The sequence below is a fragment of the Dendrobates tinctorius genome, unplaced genomic scaffold (genome assembly GCF_039654945.1).
Source record: "Dendrobates tinctorius isolate UK_male_01 unplaced genomic scaffold, ASM3965494v1 ptg000009l, whole genome shotgun sequence".
NCBI lineage: Eukaryota > Metazoa > Chordata > Amphibia > Anura > Dendrobatidae > Dendrobates > Dendrobates tinctorius.
Window position 1 is genome coordinate 19,106,636 of NW_027361677.1, and position 21,124 is coordinate 19,127,759.

The 21,124-nt window shown below is 45.7% G+C and overlaps 1 protein-coding gene across 1 annotated transcript; it reads left to right on the plus strand.

Moving 5' to 3' along the window:
- Nucleotides 1–542: 542 nt before the first annotated feature.
- Nucleotides 543–20,107, plus strand: SPG7 (SPG7 matrix AAA peptidase subunit, paraplegin). The gene is made up of 17 exons (XM_073583584.1): nucleotides 543–802; nucleotides 7,240–7,342; nucleotides 7,560–7,649; nucleotides 7,812–8,041; nucleotides 11,646–11,785; nucleotides 11,889–11,991; nucleotides 14,444–14,569; nucleotides 14,817–14,979; nucleotides 15,253–15,426; nucleotides 16,176–16,300; nucleotides 16,376–16,478; nucleotides 16,552–16,662; nucleotides 17,208–17,323; nucleotides 17,441–17,597; nucleotides 18,633–18,796; nucleotides 19,029–19,106; nucleotides 19,470–20,107. The coding sequence occupies exons 1-17, from the start codon at nucleotides 692–694 to the stop codon at nucleotides 19,683–19,685; spliced, it is 2,310 nt and encodes a 769-aa protein (XP_073439685.1). The 5' UTR covers nucleotides 543–691; the 3' UTR covers nucleotides 19,686–20,107.
- Nucleotides 20,108–21,124: the final 1,017 nt, after the last annotated feature.

The following is a 21,124-nucleotide window of genomic DNA, read 5'->3' on the forward strand; positions in this document are numbered from 1 at the left end:
CTTTCTCTTCCGGTGGGAACATCTAGTGACCGCTGCAGACAATTACCTTTCTCTTCCGGTGGGAACATCTAGTGACCGCTGCAGACAATTACCTTTCTCTTCCGGTGGGAACATCTAGTGACCACTGCAGACAATTACCTTTCTCTTCCGGTGGGAACATCTAGTGACTGCTGCAGTCTTCTGCTGGGTTTTTGTCATGTTCCCCCACCCTGACCCACCAGATCCCCCTTCTTGTACAATTTTAGTTTGCAGATGTTTATAGAACATGTCGGCTTGACGTTTCCAGGAGGAATAACCGCAGCTCGTGCCACAAAAGTCTGATACACTCCGTCTACTAAAAAATGGAAAAAAAAAAGTTATGTCCCTAGACTTTGGTGATTTCAGGCATTTTTTTGCAAGTTTTTATATATTAATTTTTTAATACTAAAAAAAGGACAATAAAGAAAAAAAACACCTGGTCCTAAAGGGGTTAACACAGAGCTATTATAACATGGAGCACATTATAAGGATTTATATTACAGGACAATGAGGATGAGGGGCAGTGATGGCGCCTCCTCCGGTGACGGCTCCTGGGCTGGGGCCTCTGCTCGTCTGATGACAGTGGGCGGGCAGAGCCCTCGGTCTCGGAGTCTTGTGCTCAGTCACTAGGCCGCGGAGAAGCCTCGGCCTTGATTATCAGCCCGGCCCACACATGGGGCCACTGCTGCGGGCTCTCGGGAGGAGGCCGGCCGGTCTGTGCGGAGCGTGGAGGCTGCTGAGCAGGACAGGGAACAGGAGCAGCAGCTCCGGGAGATTACTACAGGTATATGGGGTGCAGAGGCAATAATACAGGGCAGATACAGGGGTGACAGGGGTAATAATGCAGGGCAGATACAGGGGTGACAGGGGCAATAATACAGGGCAGATACAGGGGTGACAGGGGCAATAATACAGGGCAGATACAGGGGTGACAGGGGCAATAATACAGGGGAGATACAGGGGCAATAATACAGGGCAGATACAGGGGTGACAGGGGCAATAATACAGGGCAGATACAGGGGTGACAGGGGCAATAATACAGGGCAGATACAGGGGTGACAGGGGCAATAATACAGGGGAGATACAGGGGTGACAGGGGCAATAATACAGGGCAGATACAGGGGTGACAGGGGTAATAATACAGGGCAGATACAGGGGTGACAGGGGCAATAATACAGGGCAGATACAGGGGTGACAGGGGCAATAATACAGGGCAGGTACAGGGGCAATAATACAGGGCAGATACAGGGGTGACAGGGGCAATAATACAGGGCAGATACAGGGGTGACAGGGGAAATAATACAGGGCAGATACAGGGGTGACAGGGGAAATAATACAGGGCAGATACAGGGGTGACAGGGGCAATAATACAGGGCAGATACAGGGGTGACAGGGGCAATAATACAGGGCAGATACAGGGGCAATAATACAGGGCAGATACAGGGGCAATAATACAGGGCAGATACAGGGGTGACAGGGGCAATAATACAGGGCAGATACAGGGGTGACAGGGGCAATAATACAGGGCAGATACAGGGGTGACAGGGGAAATAATACAGGGCAGATACAGGGGTGACAGGGGAAATAATACAGGGCAGATACAGGGGTGACAGGGGTAATAATACAGGGCAGATACAGGGGTGACAGGGGCAATAATACAGGGCAGATACAGGGGTGACAGGGGGAATAATACAGGGCAGATACAGGGGTGACAGGGGCAATAATACAGGGCAGATACAGGGGTGACAGGGGAAATAATACAGGGCAGATACAGGGGTGACAGGGGAAATAATACAAGGCAGATACAGGGGTGACAGGGGCAATAATACAGGGCAGATACAGGGGTGACAGGGGCAATAATACAGGGCAGATACAGGGGCAATAATACAGGGCAGATACAGGGGTGACAGGGGAAATAATACAGGGCAGATACAGGGGTGACAGGGGCAATAATACAGGGCAGATACAGGGGTGACAGGGGAAATAATACAGGGCAGATACAGGGGTGACAGGGGAAATAATACAGGGCAGATACAGGGGTGACAGGGGTAATAATACAGGGCAGATACAGGGGCAATAATACAGGGCAGATACAGGGGTGACAGGGGCAATAATACAGGGCAGATACAGGGGTGACAGGGGAAATAATACAGGGCAGATACAGGGGTGACAGGGGAAATAATACAAGGCAGATACAGGGGTGACAGGGGCAATAATACAGGGCAGATACAGAGGTGACAGGGGAAATAATACAGGGCAGATACAGGGGTGACAGGGGAAATAATACAGGGCAGATACAGGGGTGACAGGGGAAATAATACAGGGCAGATACAGGGGTGACAGGGGCAATAATACAGGGCAGATACAGGGGTGACAGGGGAAATAATACAGGGCAGATACAGGGGTGACAGGGGTAATAATACAGGGGAGATACAGGGGTGACAGGGGCAATAATACAGGGCAGATACAGGGGTGACAGGGGAAATAATACCGGGCAGATACAGGGGTGACAGGGGAAATAATACAGGGCAGATACAGGGGTGACAGGGGCAATAATACAGGGCCGTTACAGGGGTGACAGGGGAAATAATACAGGGCAGATACAGGGGTGACAGGGGAAATAATACAAGGCAGATACAGAGGTGACGGGCAATAATACAGGGCAGATACATGGGTGACAGGGGAAATAATACAAGGCAGATACAGAGGTGACAGGGGCAATAATACAGGGCAGATACATGGGTGACAGGGGAAATAATACAAGGCAGATACAGAGGTGACAGGGGCAATACTACAGGGCAGATACAGGGGTGACAGGGGCAATACTACAGGGCAGATACAGGGGTGACGGGTAATAATGCAGGGCAGATACAGGGGTGACAGGGGAAATAATACAAGGCAGATACAGGGGTGACAGGGGCAATACTACAGGGCAGATACAGGGGTGACAGGGGCAATAATGCAGGGCAGATACAGGGGTGACAGGGGAAATAATACAGGGCAGATACAGGGGTGACAGGGGAAATAATACAGGGCAGATACAGGGGTAACAGGGGAAATAATACAAGGCAGATACAGAGGTGACAGGGGCAATAATACAGGGCAGATACATGGGTGACAGGGGAAATAATACAAGGCAGATACAGAGGTGACAGGGGCAATACTACAGGGCAGATACAAGGGTGACGGGCAATACTACAGGGCAGATACAGGGGTGACGGGCAATAATGCAGGGCAGATACAGGGGTGACAGGGGTAATAATGCAGGGCAGATACAAGGATGACAGGGGCAATAATGCAGGGCAGATACAGAGGTGACAGGGGCAATAATGCAGGGCAGATACAGAGGTGACAGGGGCAATAATGCAGGGCAAATACAGAGGTGACAGGGGCAATAATACAAGGCAGATACAGAGGTAACGGGAAATAATACAAGGCAGATACAGGGGTGACAGGGGCAATAATGCAGGGCAGATACAGGGGTGACAGGGGCAATAATGCAGGGCAGATACAGGGGTGACAGGGGCAATAATGCAGGGCAGATACAGAGGTGACAGGGGCAATAATGCAGGGCAAATACAGAGGTGACAGGGGCAATAATACAAGGCAGATACAGGTGACAGGGGAAATAATACAAGGCACATACAGGGGTGACAGGGGCAATACTACAGGGCAGATACAGGGGTGACAGGGGAAATAATACAAGGCAGATACAGGGGTGACAGGGGCTTTAATACAAGGCAGATACAGAGGTGACAGGGGCAATAATACAGGGCTGATACCGGGGTGACGGGAAATAATACAAGGCAGATACAGGGGTGACGGGCAATAATGCAGGGCAGATACAGAGGTGACGGGCAATAATGCAGGGCAGTTACCGGGGCAATAATACAAGGCAGATACAGAGGTGACAGGGGCAATAATGCAGGGCAGATACAGAGGTGACAGGGGCAATAATGCAGGGCAGATACAGGGGTGACAGGGGCAACAATACAGGGCAGATACAGGGGTGACAGGAGCAACAATACAGGGCAGATACCGAGGTGACAGGGGCAATAATGCAAGGCAGATACAGAGGTGACAGGGGCAATAATGCAGGGCAGATACAGAGGTGACAGGGGCAATAATGCAGGGCAGATACAGAGGTGACAGGGGCAATAATGCAGGGCAGATACAGAGGTGACAGGGGCAATAATGCAGGGCAGATACAGGGGTGACGGGCAAAAATACACGGCAGATAAAGGGGTGACAGGGACAACAATACAGGGCAGATAAAGGGGTGACAGGAGCAACAATACAGAGCAGATACAAGGGGTGACAGGAGCAACAATACAGGGCAGATACCGGGGTGACAGGGGCAATAATACAAGGCAGATACAGAGGTGACAGGGGCAATAATGCAGGGCAGATACAGGGGTGACAGGGGAAATAATACAAGGCAGATACAGGGGTGACAGGGGAAATAATACAAGGCAGATACAGGGGTGACAGGGGCAATAATGCAGGGCAGATACCGGGGTGACGGGCAATACTACAGGGCAGATACAGGGGTGACAGAGGCAACAATACAAGGCAGATACAGGGGTGACAGGGGAAATAATACAAGGCAGATACAGGGGTCACAGGTGAAATAATACAAGGCAGATACAGGGGTGACGGGAAATAATGCAGGGCAGATACAGGGGTGACAGGGGCAATAATGCAGGGCAGATACAGAGGTGACAGGGGCAATAATGCAGGGCAGATACTGGGGTGACAGGGGCAATACTACAGGGCAGATACAGGGGTGACTGGGGCAATAATGCAGGGCAGATACAGGGGTGACAGGGGCAACAATACAGGGCAGATACTGGGGTGACAGGGGCAATACTACAGGGCAGATACAGGGGTGAGAGGGGCAATAATGCAGGGCAGATACAATGGTGACAGGGGAAATAATACAAGGCAGATACAGAGGTGACAGGGGAAATAATACAAGGCAGATACAGAGGTGACAGGGGCAATAATGCAGGGCAGATACAGGGGTAATAATACAGGGCAGATAGAGGTGACAGGGGCAATAATACAGGGCGGATACAGGGGTGACAGGGGCAATAATGCAGGGCAGATACAGGGGTGACGGGCAATAATGCAGGGCAGATACAAGAGCGACGGACATTAATACGGGGCAGATACAGGGGTGACGGGCATCAATAGAGGGCAGATACAGGGGTGACAGGGGCATCAATACAGGGAAGATACAATGGTAACAAGGGCAATAATACAGGGCAGATACAGAGGTGACAAGGGCAATAATACAGGGCAGATACAGAGGTGACGGGCAGTAATACAGGGGTGACAGGAGCAACAATACAGGGCAGATACAGGGGTAATAATACAGGGCAGATAGAGGTGACAGGGGCAATAATACAGGGCAGATACAGGGGCAGTAATACAGGGCAGATACAGAGGTGACGGGCAGTAATACAGGGGTGACAGGAGCAACAATACAGGGCAGATACAGGGGTAATAATACAGGGCAGATAGAGGTGACAGGGGCAATAATACAGGGCAGATACAGGGGCAGAAATACAGGGCAGATACAGAGGTGACGGGCAGTAATACAGGGCAGATACAGGAGTGATAGGGGTAATAATAATTTCGGCGCTGATACAGGGGTAACAGGGGCAATAATACAGTGCAATGGTGACGGGTAGTAATACAGGGCAGATACAGGAGTGATAGGGGAAATAATACAGGGCAGATACAGAGGTGACAGGGGCAACAATACAGGACAGATACAGGGGTGACATGAGCAACAATACAGGGCAGATACAGGGGTGACGGGCAGAAATGCAGGGGTAGTAATACAGGGCAGATACACATCTGACGGGGAGAAATACAGGGCAGATAAAGAGGTGACGGGCAACAATGCAGGGCAGATAAAGGGGTGACAGGAGCAACAATACAGAGCAGATACAGGGGTGACAGGAGCAACAATACAGGGCAGATAAATGGGTGACGGGCAACAATGCAGAGCAGATAAAGGGGTGACAGGGGCAACAATACAGAGCAAGTAAAGGGGTGACGGGCAACAATACAGGGCAGATAAAGGGGTGACGGGCAACAATACAGGGCAGATAAAGGGGTGACGGGCAACAATACAGGGCAGATATAGGGGTGACGGGCAACAATACAGGGCAGATATAGGGGTGATGGGCAACAATACAGGGTAGATAAAGGGGTGGCAGGGGCAACAATACATGGCAGATAAAGGGGTCACAGGGGCAACAATACAGGGCAGATACAGGGGTGACGGGCAGAAATACAGGGGCAGTAATACAGGGCAGATACAGAGGTGACAGGGGCAATAATACAGAGCAGATACAGGGGTATCAGGGGCAATGATACCGGGCAGATACAGGGGTGACAGGGGCAATAATACAGAGCAGATACAGGGGTGACGGCAATAACACAGGGCAGATACAGAGGTGACAGGGGCAATAATACAGGGCAGATACAGGGGTGACGGGTAGAAATACAGGGGCAGTAATACAGGGCAGATACAGAGGTGACGGGCAATAATACAGAGCAGATACAGGGGTATCAGGGGCAATGATACAGAGTGATAGGGGCTTATAATACAGGGCAGATACAGGGGTAATAATACAGGGCAGATACAGGGGTGACTGGCATCAATAAAGGACAGATATAATGTGACAGGGGAAATAATACAGGGCAGATACAATGGTGACAAGGGCAATAGTACATGGCAGATACAGGAGTGATAGGGGCAATAATACAGGGCAGATACAGGGGTGACAGGGGCAACAATACAGGGCAGATACCGGGGTGACAGGGGCAATACTACAAGGCAGATACAGGAGTGATAGGGGCAATAATACAGGGCAGATACAGGGGTGACAGGGGCAATAATACAGGGCAGATACCGGGATGACAAGGGCAATAGTACGGGACAGATACACGGGTGACCGGAGCATTAATACAGGGCAGATACAGAGGTAACAGGGGCAATAATGCAGGGCAGATACAAGAGCGACAGGCATTAATACAGGTCAATACAGGGATGATGGGCAGTAATACTGAGCAGATAAAAGTATGACGGGCAGATAAGAAGGAGCAGTAGAGGTTACTGGATTTTACAGGTATATTTGCTGTTTTATTTCATGTATCTGAGGTTTTCTTTCTTGGAGAATCTCTGACCCTGTATTTTTTTTCCAGACATTACTGTGCAGGAAAGTGACCCCGATATCTGACGGAGTAACAGGATTCCTAATAAGACGACACGCCATTGAGAATCCGGCTCAGCTCTGGAGGCTCCTAGGTCTGTCATTTCACAGCTTACATTAAAGAAAAAAAACATATGTAAGGCGAGTTAAAGGGGTTCTCCAGATTTTCAGTATGGGTAGAGGCTGTTCTTGAGTCCCACAGCTTAGCTCCTATTACAGTGAATGGCAGCGGAGCTGCAGACCCCGTAGTAACAGGCAGTTCACACCAGCTTTGTGCCTTGGATGGTGATACAATATTGGCTCTTTATACAGGGGGAATCCATTACTTCCGCTCCACTGCTGAAAGGAGGAAAGAAAATCAGAATGAAGATTCCAATAAGAAAAACCAGAAAGAAAACGATGGTATGTAAGATTGGGGCAGGGCGGGAGGTGGACAGTAAGTGATGGCGGCAGATCAACCGACTTTTCAGACTTCCATCAAAGTGATCTGATAGATTTCCATCAGATGCTTGTTTGTGGCCAGAACAATATACAGACTTATATGTCACATTTTATGTTTCTCAGATGAGGATAAGAATAAGGAGCACCTCTTGTCAGTTTACCGAATATTCACCCTCTCTATCCTTGCCCTGGGTATATACTTTATAACCACCTTGAACACCATTCACGTGTCCTGGAATGAATTTGTAAATGAAATGTTGGCCAAGGGCGAAGTGAAGCGAGTGGAGGTCGTACCCGAGAGCGATTATGTCCAGATCTTCCTCCATGAAGAAGCCGTGGTCCTTGGGCGACCGGTAAGTTACATCCCCTAATACCCTGGCACTTGGCTTACTGCATCATTCACAGTTGGTCTTGGCCACAAATAACATTGATCCCTTATTGCCACAATTTTTTTTTAATAATTTTCTTCAGCCACTGGTGGCTGCCATTTTCATTTGTTGGTGTGTACGACACTTACATACCTCAAATATGGCAGCCCCTGGGCATAGGTGACTGCGGTCAGTGTCCGACCGCATCTCCTACACTGTGGCTGACCTGGGCACACCCACAGCTCTGGGAGGAGATTGCAGCCATTATGTTGTAGCCCACAGCTACGCAGCGATCTCCAGTTTCCCCCTGTCATCACCCACACTGCTCAGTGTGTGCAGTGACAGGAGCTGCTGGGGGAGCAGAAGTCCAGGGTGAGGTGAATATCAGCGATGGTGATCAGCAGCCTGGGATTGGTAATAACCAGGCTGCTGATCACCACTTCCCGCCACTGTCATGACAGTGTTCAGAGCACAGCAGAGTATCTTCCTTCTGTGCCCTGATCACTGACACAGCTCTGCTATGTCACTATAATGTCTCTGAAGGAGGCATACGCTGCCATACCATCGCTGTGTATATAATGCCATCATAAGTGATACGCCCCAAAACAATGGAGGGCTATGGGGTGTGCAGTATACTATATGGAGGACTTTTTTTTTTTTTTTGAACAATAAATTTTTATTGAAAGTTTACATTTTACAAATAAGGTGATAGCAAATCTCAATACAGAGCTGTATTTGCAATATGCATAAGAGAGCATGTAAACGGTTGACAAACAGACAAACTAACAACAGGGTAGGAGGTAAAGGGGGGAAGCCCGAGGAGGGGGGTATGTTGTGTCCAATTATCGTTAATGATTCAATCAGAATCAAGGGGATCTGGGTTGGTTAGATGAAATACAGGTGTGGCAAAGGCGGTGTGGTTGGCGTACTCCGCCCAGGGAAGCCATATTTTCTCAAACTTAACGACTTTATCTGTAAGTATGGCAGATAATTTTTCGTTGATCATATATACCAAGAAAGGCGTGTTTTAACCGCAGATAAATCTAAATTTGTTTTTCATGCCATAGCTATGGTTTGTTTGGCTGCCAGGAATATGAATGCAATGAGGGTTTGAGTGTGTTTAGGGATGTTGGGGATGCGTTTGTTGAGTAAGGCCTCCCAAGGTTTTTTTTTTAAGGTTTATATTTGTTATAGAGGAAACCAAATGGTAGATTCTGATCCAAAATCTACGTACGGTCGGGCATAGCCACCATGTATGGAACATATCTCCTGTGGAGTTGCACCCTCTAAAGCAATTTGGAGAATAGTTGGCGACTGCCTTAGCCACTCTGGCTGGGGTCAGGTACCATCGGGTTAGCACCTTATAGTTAGTTTCCAGCATAAGGGTATTTAATATTCCTCCAGTAGAGGAGGACCAAATTTGGGACCACTCCGAATCTGTCAAGGTGGAACCAATGTCGGACTCCCAGCGAGAAGTGTATTTTAAGCAGCGCCTATGAGAGGAGGAGTTGGAGTTGATATGTGAGGAGAGATATAGTACCTGGAGCATGTGGATTTTGACGGCATTTTTGTTCGAAGGGAGTAAAGGAGTAGGGAGGAGTAGAATTTTTTAGTAATGAGTTGACAAAGCTTTTAAGTTGTAGATAGCGAAATATCTCTCCAGGGGGGAAATTATATTTTTCACTCAGAACCGAGAATGGAATAATCCTGTCAACGTTAAAAAGATGGTGGACTCTGGTTATCCCTGCAGCGACCCATAAACGAAAGTTCCTAAGGGATTCCATGCCTGGGGGAAACTGGAGATTGCGCCAAAGGGGGGCGAGGGGTAAAAATGGTGAGATTAGCTGCGAGGAATATTTTAACGAGTCCCAAATCCTAAGAGAGTGCGTTATAATAGGATTCGAGATGTGTTTTCGCTGGGCTGGGAGAATCTATAGTAGTGTGTCGAGGGTACCTGAGTGAAATTCAGGGGCCTCTAGAGATAGCCACAGTGGGGGTTCGGAGTAGGCATGATATAGGGTCAGTTGACCCAATTGGGCTGCATGGTAATATTTAGAAAGATTGGGAACTCCCAAGCCTCCTTTCAAACGGTGACGGTAGAGGGTAGCTCTATTAACCCTGGGAAGGCCACCTCTCCAAACAAAAGCATCTACTAATCATTGGGCTATTTTGAGGTAGTCTATATGGAGGACTTTGAGGAGTGCATTAGACTATGGGGTTTGTTTTATACTATATGGAGGACTGGGGAATGCATTATACTGTGTGGATGACACTGGGAAGTGTATTATACTTTATGGGGGCTGCAGTATACTATACGAGAACTATGGGGGGTGCATTATACTATATGGAGAACTATGGGGGTGCAGTATACTATATGGAGGACGATGGGGTGTGCATTATACTATATGGAGGACTTTGGGGTGTACAGTATACTATATACGAGAACTATGGGGGTGCATTATACTATATGAAGAAGTATGAGGGTCATTATAATATTTGGAGGGCTGTGTGGGAACCTTTATACTTTATAGAGGACTATGTGGAGCCCATTATACTGTGTGCAGGTGTATACATTGTGAAGGTTTGTATGGGATCCATCATACTGTGTAGAGGACTGTGTTGGGGCCATTATACTGTATGGAAGGCTGTGTAGGGGGATCATAATGTGTTGTGGTCACCATACTTTGCAGGGAGAGTTGAGGTGGGGTACAGTACGGTCATCATACCGTGTGTGGAGGGTACTGTGGAGGAATTCACTGTGGGGGTATCATACTGTGTTTGGGGGGCACTTTTGTTGGCATCATACTTTATGGGAGCAATGAAAGCGGAATCTAGGGGCTTCAATAGAAGGAGAACTACTTTGTAAGGGCTGCAAAGTTGTGAGACATTCTTCTGTGACCTTCCCCTTGAAAAATAAAAATATATATATATAATATAATTTTTTTTTTATTTTTTTGGTGTGGGGAGGGGGGTGCAATTCAAACTTCCTCCATGGATCCTCATTATTTCTATGTATGCCAATGCTCCAAAGCTTATATCTAACTATCCTGCGGCCAGCAGTAAACAATGCAACGCTAGATAAACTGTGCAACTTTTTTTGATGAAAATTAATTGCGATAATCAGTGTGATCCTAAACTTCATTCTCTCTTCTCCTTCTACAAACACCCAGAAGGGGAGGAGAGGAGTGATGTCACACACATGTGACCAGACCCCGCCCACTTTTACTGCAGTCGTAATGTGAGCTAGTGGTACGCTAGGTTTTCAAAGCAAATTTCAGCAGCTGCTCCCCCTAGTGTCTAATAGTGGAAAATATCAAACCTATTTCAATTATTTTTCATATGTTACTCTATTAATCTATTGAAAACAAATGATAATATAACATTTTTTATTCAATTTTATTGCACCTTTCCTTTAAGGTAGCAGATAAATGGCTGTTCCTTAAGGGGTCCTATCGATCCCCAGCCCCCTTTCTGCTAGTTGTGTTAGAATTGAATGTTTCAGCATGGTATGAATATAAGTTTATCGCAACCTTGCAGGCAAAACTTTCAATAGTTTCATTTTTTTCCTTCCATCGCCCCCTTCTCGTAGGCCCGGACTTTGTTCTACAGAATGAAAGTGGCCAACATTGACAAGTTCGAGGAAAGGCTGCGCGACGCAGAAGACGCCCTGAATATCGCTGTGACCGATCGGATTCCTGTTTCTTACAAGCGCAGTGATTTTCTTGGAAAGTAAGGGCATGGCTTCTATAAAAGATGCCCTGAAGACGAGATGATTTGAAAATAGCGTGTATATATAGACTTAATCCTGCTTTGTGTCTGTTTTTCCCCACAGTGCTGTGTACACCGTTGCTTTCACGGCTCTCGCCATCGGCCTTATCATCTATTTGCTGCGTCTAATTGGCCTAACCGGTCGCCAAGGAGGTTTCAGTGCTTTTGTGAGTTACAGTATATACTCGTGTGTAAACCGACCCCCTCCCCAATTATGCAAAAAAAAAAAAACTGGGAAAACTTATTGACTCGCGTATAAGCCTAGGGTGGAAAATGCAGCAGCTGCTGGTAACTTTCAAAAATAAAAATAGATACCAATAAAAGTAAAATTAATTGAGACATCAGTAGGTTAAATGTTTTTGAATATCCCTATTGAATCAGGAGCTCCATATAATGCTCCATACAGTTCATGATGGCCCCATAAAATGCTCCATACAAAATACACCTCATATAATGCTGCACAAAGGTTAATAATGGCCCCATAAGATGCTCCATAGTATAGGCCCCATATGCCGCTACTGCTGCAAAAAAAATGACATACTCACCTCTCCATTGCTGGGGGTCAGGTGCCGGTGTCACCGCTGGCTCAGGGCCCCGGCACCTGAGATATTCACCTGTCCCCGGTCCATCACTGCTTGCCGCTGTCTACTGCATCCTCTGTCAGTGACTGCTCAGGCAGCAGAGGGCATGGCGCGTGCTAACTATGTCACCGCGCCCTCTGCTGTCAGAACGTCACTGACAGAGGACGCAGCGGCTAGCAGCGTTGGAACGGGGACAGGTGAATATTGCATATACTTAACCCCCCCGCTTATCCATGACTTTAACAAGTGGTACCACATGACCGCTGAAGGAAGGGAGACCGTGGGAGAAGCGGGGCTGCAGAGACCGCGCCGGGGGGGGTAGTTAAGTATGATCTGACACTCCCCCTCCGAACTCCTGGTATATAACTCGCGTATAAGCCGAGAGGGGGACTTTCAGTCCCAAAAAATGGGCTGAAAATCTCAGCTCATACACAAGTATATACAGTGTTGTGAATTCATTTTCTGGTCTGCCAGTCGTGAGTTCTCTTTCCGGGCTTCCTCTGGTGGTGGCAGGAGGTAGTGAAGCTGATTTAATTAGCAGAGACTTGCTACCTGATAATGAGGACGAGGATTGGACATCTGGAGTCTTAGACTGGATTTAAGACAGCCGACTCCCTATTTCCTTGCTGGTGATTTTTTTCTGCCTCTTGAGGTCTTGGTTTCCAGCTTAGTTCCTGTCATCTCAAGCTAAGTTATTTCTGCTCATGTCCACATTTGATTTGGTTTTGTCTATTCAGTTTTTGTGTGGTCAGCCAGCCCCAGCTGGGACTGTGCTGAATTTCCACTTTTATGTTACTGTATTTGCCAGTTTGCTTTTTGTCCCTTATTAGATTGGCCTCTTTTTGCTCTGTTCTCAGAATATGCCAGAGTGCTAATATAGTGGGTGAAGTCTAGTGACTTCAGGGTTTTTTTTGCTATCAGAAGTGTTGGACATTATTTGCAGGGTTTTTTTGGCGTGATTGCAGACAGTATCTTTCCTTTCCTGTCCTTTCTAGTTAGTGTGGGCCCCATTGTTTGCTCAGCCTATTTTCCTACCTGTGTTTGTGCTTTCATCTTGTTTCACCGTCAATACATGTGTGGGGGCTATCTATTCCTTTGGGGTCTGCTGTGGGGCAGTTTAGTTTTCCCCTTTTCTTGCTTTAGGCTTATTTAGTCCTCCGGCTGTGACAAGGCATCTAGAATCATCATAGGTACGCTCCACGGCTGCTGTTAGTTGTGTGGTTAGGATCAGGGGTCTGCAATCCGCATAGTTACCAACCTCTCTGGTTTTCTATGACTTAGCTTGTTTTTGTTTTCCTCTTCGGTGACCCATTCATAACAATACGGTATGTTATATTGGATGGGATCACAAAGGATTACATCCTATATGGAGGAATTCAACAACTGCTCATCTATCTATCTATCTATCTATCTCTGGCAGTCCCCAAATTATATGAATGGAGCAGCACAAACCCTTCCGCTCCAATCAAGACCAGTTCTCTCTTCCAGAGCCCTCAAAAATTGCTGGTGGTCCCATAGCGATCAGCAAGTCACTGGTAATTCCGCTCCCAGGTTACAGAAATATTGAGAGCGGAAATACCAGTGACTCGCCGCGACCTGCTCAGTAGAACGTGAACCCCAGAGAAGGGCGGAACACGGAAAAGAAACAACAGCACTGAGACTGCAGACGCGAGATTGCTAGGATTTAATTTTATTTTTTTTCAATTTTGCACGTTCGAGAAAATCTGCTCACACTCTGATAGGTCCGTTTTTCCCGTCCGGGAAATAAAACAGACTTGTGAATGAGCCCTTATCCTATGCTCGAGAACAGCAGCAACTTTTGGGACCACAACTATTGTGCAGTGTCACTTTTTCCCAATTTCAAGCATGTAGCCACTTTTTCTCGTATAGGGAAACAGTGGGGTTGGGAACAGTAGCATGGCGTTCCTCTACGCTTCTAACCCCTATAGAGTAATTTACCAATGAAATAAGGCAGCCTGCCCTGAGCTACAAATTTTGCTTTTTAGCTACCACTTACAGCGTTCTCTTCTGGCTTTAGAATCAGCTGAAGACGGCTCGTTTTACCATTGTAGATGGAGCATCGGGGAAAGGAATCAGCTTTAAGGATGTCGCTGGGATGCATGAAGCTAAAATGGAAGTGAAAGAATTTGTGGATTACTTGAAGGTAAGAAATCACATAACCATGTACAGAATATACCTGTTATATTTACATAATGATCAGCTTGGAAAAGAAGACTGGGCCATGACAAACCCTTGGTCTATCTCTGTCTGGGAGTCATACAGTCCTGTCTGGAGCAGGTTCAAGAGCCATGTTGTACCGCCATTGCCCAAATCTAAGCTCCGATCAGAGCAGTTTAACCCCTTATGTGACTGTACACATGTAACCCAAATCTTAACAATACATTTTGTAGAACCCAGAACGTTACCTTCACCTCGGCGCAAAAGTACCAAAAGGGTCGTTACTTCTTGGGCCACCCGGATGTGGAAAGACCTTGTTGGCAAAGGCCGTGGCCACAGAAGCGCAGGTGCCGTTTCTGGCTATAGCGGGTTCAGAGTTTGTGGAAGTGATTGGAGGTAAGAAATAATAATAAAAAAGTGGGGGTTTTTTTCATTAACTGACAACAACAAACAGAATATGAAATTGGCAAAAAGTTGCAGAACTTTTCATTTTTGCCCAATGTAAAGAGTAATGTTATAATTAATGAATCAGATTCCATCTGTTTGGATCTATTACAGGAAACGATTGAATGATCTGATTGGTGCTGTGGCTAGCATGGTAGATTACATGTGCTTTTTGTGATCCGCTGACCAATCATTTGTGATCCACTCTCTTCTATATTACTCTAGGTCTCGGCGCAGCACGTATGCGTAGTCTCTTTAAGGAAGCCCGGATCCGTGCTCCCTGCATCGTTTACATAGATGAAATCGACGCGGTGGGTAAAAAGCGATCATCTAACATGTCCACGTTCTCGAATACTGAAGAAGAGCAGACGCTGAACCAGCTGCTGGTGGAGATGGACGGTGAGCAGCGTCTGAGGGTGTTAAACTTTCTTTTCTTATAGATCTGATGGCTTTGAGGACCTAGTTGTTTTATAAGGAATGAGAGTATTTTGGGATTGGCATGATTTATTTTTAAGGGGTTCTGCAGTTATCTCTCACTCCTGCATGAGGAATTGATAGGTGCTGATGACATGGCATCATCAGGATGCATGCATGTCTGGCGGGTGACATTGGTGCGTCCTATTCTAATGCATAAAACGACTGCGCAAGACCCGACAAGCACTTGTCGATGCAACATTATCACCTCCCATTAAGGCCAAGTCTATGACTTTAATTTTTGCTTACTTTTCCCTATAACCCAGTCCCGCATTTTTTTTTTTCTGGTTTCTTAGTGCATCGGAGTAAACTTCCTTCCTTTGATTTATGGTTCACGGAGATAACATAGAATGTGGCGAGACGTTTCTGACTTTCCCCCCCCTTCCTCCGCCTGCCAGCTGTGGATCCAGCCTTGTGTGTTATGTAGTGTTCGGCTCTGGAGGTGGCCGGCACGGACAAGGATTGCTTTATTTTGACTATTCAGCAATGGCATCCTCTCCCGAAATGTGACACGGCGTTGTGGGACGTCAGCCAGAAATGACAGAGCACATCCTGGTTTCCTGAATTTCTCACTCGCGACTCGATTATTAATTCCCCCTCCCTCCACAGTCGTCCCATGTTAATCATTGGTGATCACAGAGTATATAGGTACCAAGGTCTGCTCTCTCCGGCAGGTATGGGCACGACAGATCACGTCATTGTTCTGGCCTCCACCAACAGAGCCGACATATTGGACGGGGCTCTGATGAGGCCGGGAAGACTGGACAGACACATTTTTATCGATCTGCCCACCTTACAGGTAAGAACAGGCTTATCTTTATGGTGAATATGTAGTATTTCATTACAGCCGCCCTCGTGCATTTTTGTCTTTTAGGAGAGAAGGGAGATCTTTGAGCAGCATCTGAAAAGCTTGAAACTGACGCAACCTGGAAGTTTTTATTCCCTTCGCCTGGCGGAGCTGACTCCTGGGTTTAGTGGTACGTGGCGGTTATCCTGAATATTCTCATCCAAGCACATCTTGTAATAATGGCGTCTTCCCGTTTTGCTCAGGAGCGGATATCGCTAACATCTGCAACGAGGCGGCTCTGCATGCGGCTCGCGAAGGCCACCCGTCCATAGACACCATGAACTTTGAGTATGCCGTGGAGAGGGTTATTGCAGGTAAATGTTATATATGTATATTTAGAATTGATTAAAGTGATTTTCCCGTATTCTAATTGTATTCCTTAGGGGGAATAATTTGTGATTTTGAGAAAACCCTTTTAATAATACAGAAAATATAATATCAATAATAAATGTCTATTACTATTGATCCAATGGATAAGTGTGGGTCGCCAGTAGAGGGACTTGTATTTTCCGTCTTCTTCTGGCGCTGCGCCCGCCTGCCTCAGTGCTACAGATATATACTGTTACCACCCACCTTTCGTGTCTCCCCTTTTTCCCTCATAGATTGTAAGCTTGCGAGCAGGGCCCTCATTCCTCTTGGTATCTGTTATGATCTATGTGATTATTGTTATGCTGTAATGTCTATTGTCTGTACAAATCCCCTCTGAAATGTAAAGTGCTGCGGAATATGTCGGTGCCATAGAAATAAAATGTATTATTATTATAATGGATCTTGTGGCCAGGGGAGAATAGAGAGCGCTGCCAGTATTTTTACTAGTTAGTATTCATGTCTAATTTGGTCACAAACCTTTTCTACACAGGGACGGTGAAAAAAAGTAAGATCATGTCAAAGGAGGAGAGGCGCGTGGTGGCGTACCATGAATCTGGCCACGCATTGGTCGGATGGCTGCTGGAGCACACGGAAGCTGTAATGAAGGTAAGACCGACTTAGGGTTGGAGAGGAACGAACACTTTATGGAGGGCGGAAAAAAAAATGGTTGTAGATTTGCATTGAATGGACATTGAGAGCATCTATTGTGTGTCGTCTCTACAGGTATCCATCGCTCCGAGGACAAATGCAGCCTTAGGATTTGCTCAGATTTTACCAAGGGACCAGTATCTATATACTAAGGAGCAGCTGTGTGAGAGGATGTGCATGGCACTGGGTGGCAGGGTGGCAGAGGCAATAACCTTCAACAAGGTCACTACAGGTATGCTACAAATTATATTAGCGCGGTTCATTTTCTTCTCTGACTAGGCCCCAATTTTTTTTTTAAGCCAAACTTGGGCATTTCTTAGTCCATATACATACACTCCCTGACAGAAGTTATGTCGCTTATCCATGTTATGTAAATAAAAGCTTATAACCTGACGTTAAATTCATCCATTGGTTGTATAAATTATTCTTTTGAAAGCTGAAACCCTCCGAAATGTGGTTTAGGTTAAGAAAATAAATTGGCATCAATGCAGAAATATTGATCATTTAATGGACACTGAATCGTCATATTTTGGCAAGACAAAAGTTGTGTCGGCCACAGAAAGTAATGTGATATTCAAACAAATAATTAACTTAAAATACAAATATATGTTGCATAACATTGGTGAATGAAGTTGTGGTGCTATTAGAGTCATAGTTAATATTTTGTGTGACTTCCATGAGCTTGAAGGACTGCATCCAACCAATGGGTGAATGTAACGTCAGGTTATAAGCTTTTATTTACATAACATGGATAAGCGACATAACTTCTGTCAGGGAGTGTATATAATGTGTGTGTAAAAAAAAATATATATATATATATATATATATATATATATAATATACACTGCGTAAAATATATATATATAATATACACTGTGTGCGTATATATATATATTGCCAAATGTAGGGTCTGATAGGGCAGTATAAAGCTTTTGGCATGCAGAGATATCTATGAATCCATAGTCACATGGTCAGTAGTCCTCCTACTGAGGGGGGCTCAAAAGAAAGTTGAAGAATTCAAAAAAGTTAATAAAATGTCAGGCTACCAACATGGCCACTGGACCAGTGACTCTTTGCACCACGCTAGTTTCAGTATATGGTAAAGGGGGAGAATGAAAGCTCCTGGCCTAAAGCATAATCTGTACCAATGCCCCCCTGCCTTTTATAGTGCTAGGCTCCTACTTGCACAATCTAGGTCAGCCTTAAATTAAAATATTTTATCACAATATGATTATTATTTCTGGAGGTTTTCATGTTTGTTGTGCAGGTGCTCAGGATGATCTACGGAAAGTGACCCGGGTGGCGTATAATATGGTGAAACAATATGGCATGATACCCAGCATCGGGCAGGTCTCCTTTCCAGACAGTGATTCCTCGACTGGCATTGGGAGACGACCCTTCAGTCAGGGATTACAGGAAATGATGGATTATGTGAGTATATATTATACTGGTGGGGGAGTAACATTTTGTGTTTAGAGATGATGGGACAAGGAATTGTCCTTCCGTCCACTTATGCAGGTATATTGTTGAGTGGTTGGTAAACGGTACAAAATGAGGCCACGTGTGAGGTCCTGGATCACCTCCTCTCCTTGGGTCTACACTGTTATGTGTCAGAGTGCATATAATCCTGATCTACTTATTTCGGATTTTCTTCATGTCGTAGGAAGCTCAGCAGCTCGTGGCAATAGCCTACAAGCGCACGGAGAAACTATTGCAGGAAAACAAGGACAAACTGCAAATGGTAGGAATGTGTATCCCTGCTACATGGCTACCTGTGCCCATATTAGCTTGAAAGTGATGTTGGTATATACCGGTGGTAAATGGTGTTGATATATACCAGCTTTAAATGGTGTCGGTATATACCAGCTGTAAATGATGTTCGTATGTACCGATGGTAAATGGTGTCAGTATGGACCCTGGAAAAGTAAAAAAAAATAAATTAAATTAGACTGCCACCCAGCACGTGGTAAAATCTAGTACCAAATTTCCTTTTGGTGCTTTGGCATCCAATACTGTAGCCTAATTTCAGGAACAGGTGTATGTTTGTGTTATTTTTCTGTCTCCCCCTTTCTCGCATGTTCACACCTTTTGTCTGTCTCCGTAGCTGGCCAATGCCCTGTTGGAAAAGGAAGTGATAAACTATAATGACATTGAAACACTTATCGGTCCTCCTCCACATGGACCCAAAAAAATGATCGCCCCACAGAGCTGGGTTGAAGCGGAGAGGGATAAACAAGACACCGGAGAAGATGAACCTCAAAGACCGCCGCCTCGGAAAGATGAGGAAGAAGAAGAGGAACCTAATATGACACCTGCTTAAAAAAAAAGAAAAATAGACATCCGGCCACAGGTCTCCGGACCTAAACTTGACAACCTCTTGGGCATATATATATGTATATATATATATATATATATATATGAGACCATGGACTTTGCGACAGGTGACCGGTGCCCGGTCTGCACTTAGACCCTGATACACCCACGAGTGGCTGAGGGCTAAAGGCCGCTTCCGAGCAGATTTGCTGCAGAAGTTTCGGTGACTGGTTCATTTATAAGAAAGCAGCTTCTGAAAATCCTTGCACCTGCAGAAGAAACATCCCGTTGAGATGAATGCAATATATGTACATACCACTGCACCTATGGAGGTGTAAAAACCTCACTCGGAGATTTGCATTTTATATTTAATAGAGCAAATTAAAGTTGTATTTTTTTTTTTTTTTTGAATAAAAGAAATTAAATGTATTTATTGTGTTTAATTTATGAAGAAAAGAGATGATTTTGTAGCCATTTTGGACCAGTCAAATGAGGGGTTGTCCTCTCCATAATTTTAACTATTGTCTGCGGGAAACCACCGTGCAAATGCTCATGTTCTGCCGGTATATTAACGGATAAGCACGGCTGCAAAGATCCCTGTTTATAGTCCCCCTATCCCTGGACACAGGGAAGCGGGTCATTTACAGCAGACAAAGCAATATTTATTGTGTGATAAAAATGGCCTGATTCCTCAGGTCAGTATGATTACTGCATGATCTAATTCTAAGGCCGGAGTCACACTGTTGTATGGCATCGGATGCGATATGCTAATGAACCTTAGCTCCTGCTCTGCTGTGAGCGTCAGCCGAGTGTCAGTGCACCGATCCTTTCGCATGACCCGATCGGAGCACTGGAGTGGAAGAGACAGACATGAATTTTTCCATGTCCTCCATTGTCGGCAGGAATCTCGCTGCACTCGGGTGACATCCGAGTGCAGTGCAATGTTTCACACGCACCCATGGACTTGTATGGGTGCGTGCGATCCGACTCTCTGATACAATCACAGCTTGCTGCCAAATTAGCATGAGAAATAAATGAAGACACGAGCTGCCCCATAGTATAACATTAGGCCGAGTGCAATCTGATATTTTTTTTATTGGATTGCACTTGTCAGATTAAATCACAAGTGTGAGCCAACCCTAAGGGTTGTTTTTTTTTTTTAAATGAAAATATGGTCACCATTTTCTGAGACTTCTGTTTAATTTTGGGGGGCAATTTTGCTGTGCGAGGGCTTGTTTTTCTTATGTGGCTGGATTCTGTTAGTACTGATACTTTTTTTTTTTTTTGTACGTTTTGATCGCATATCGATTTTTTTTTTTTTTTTTTTTTTTTTTTTTTTTTTTTTTTTTTGTACTTTTTTTTGTTTGTTTATTTTTATAGATAAGTGTGGCAGCGGAAAATTTACAGTTCTTTGTTTTTGTTTTTCTCCCTATTTACAGCATTTCT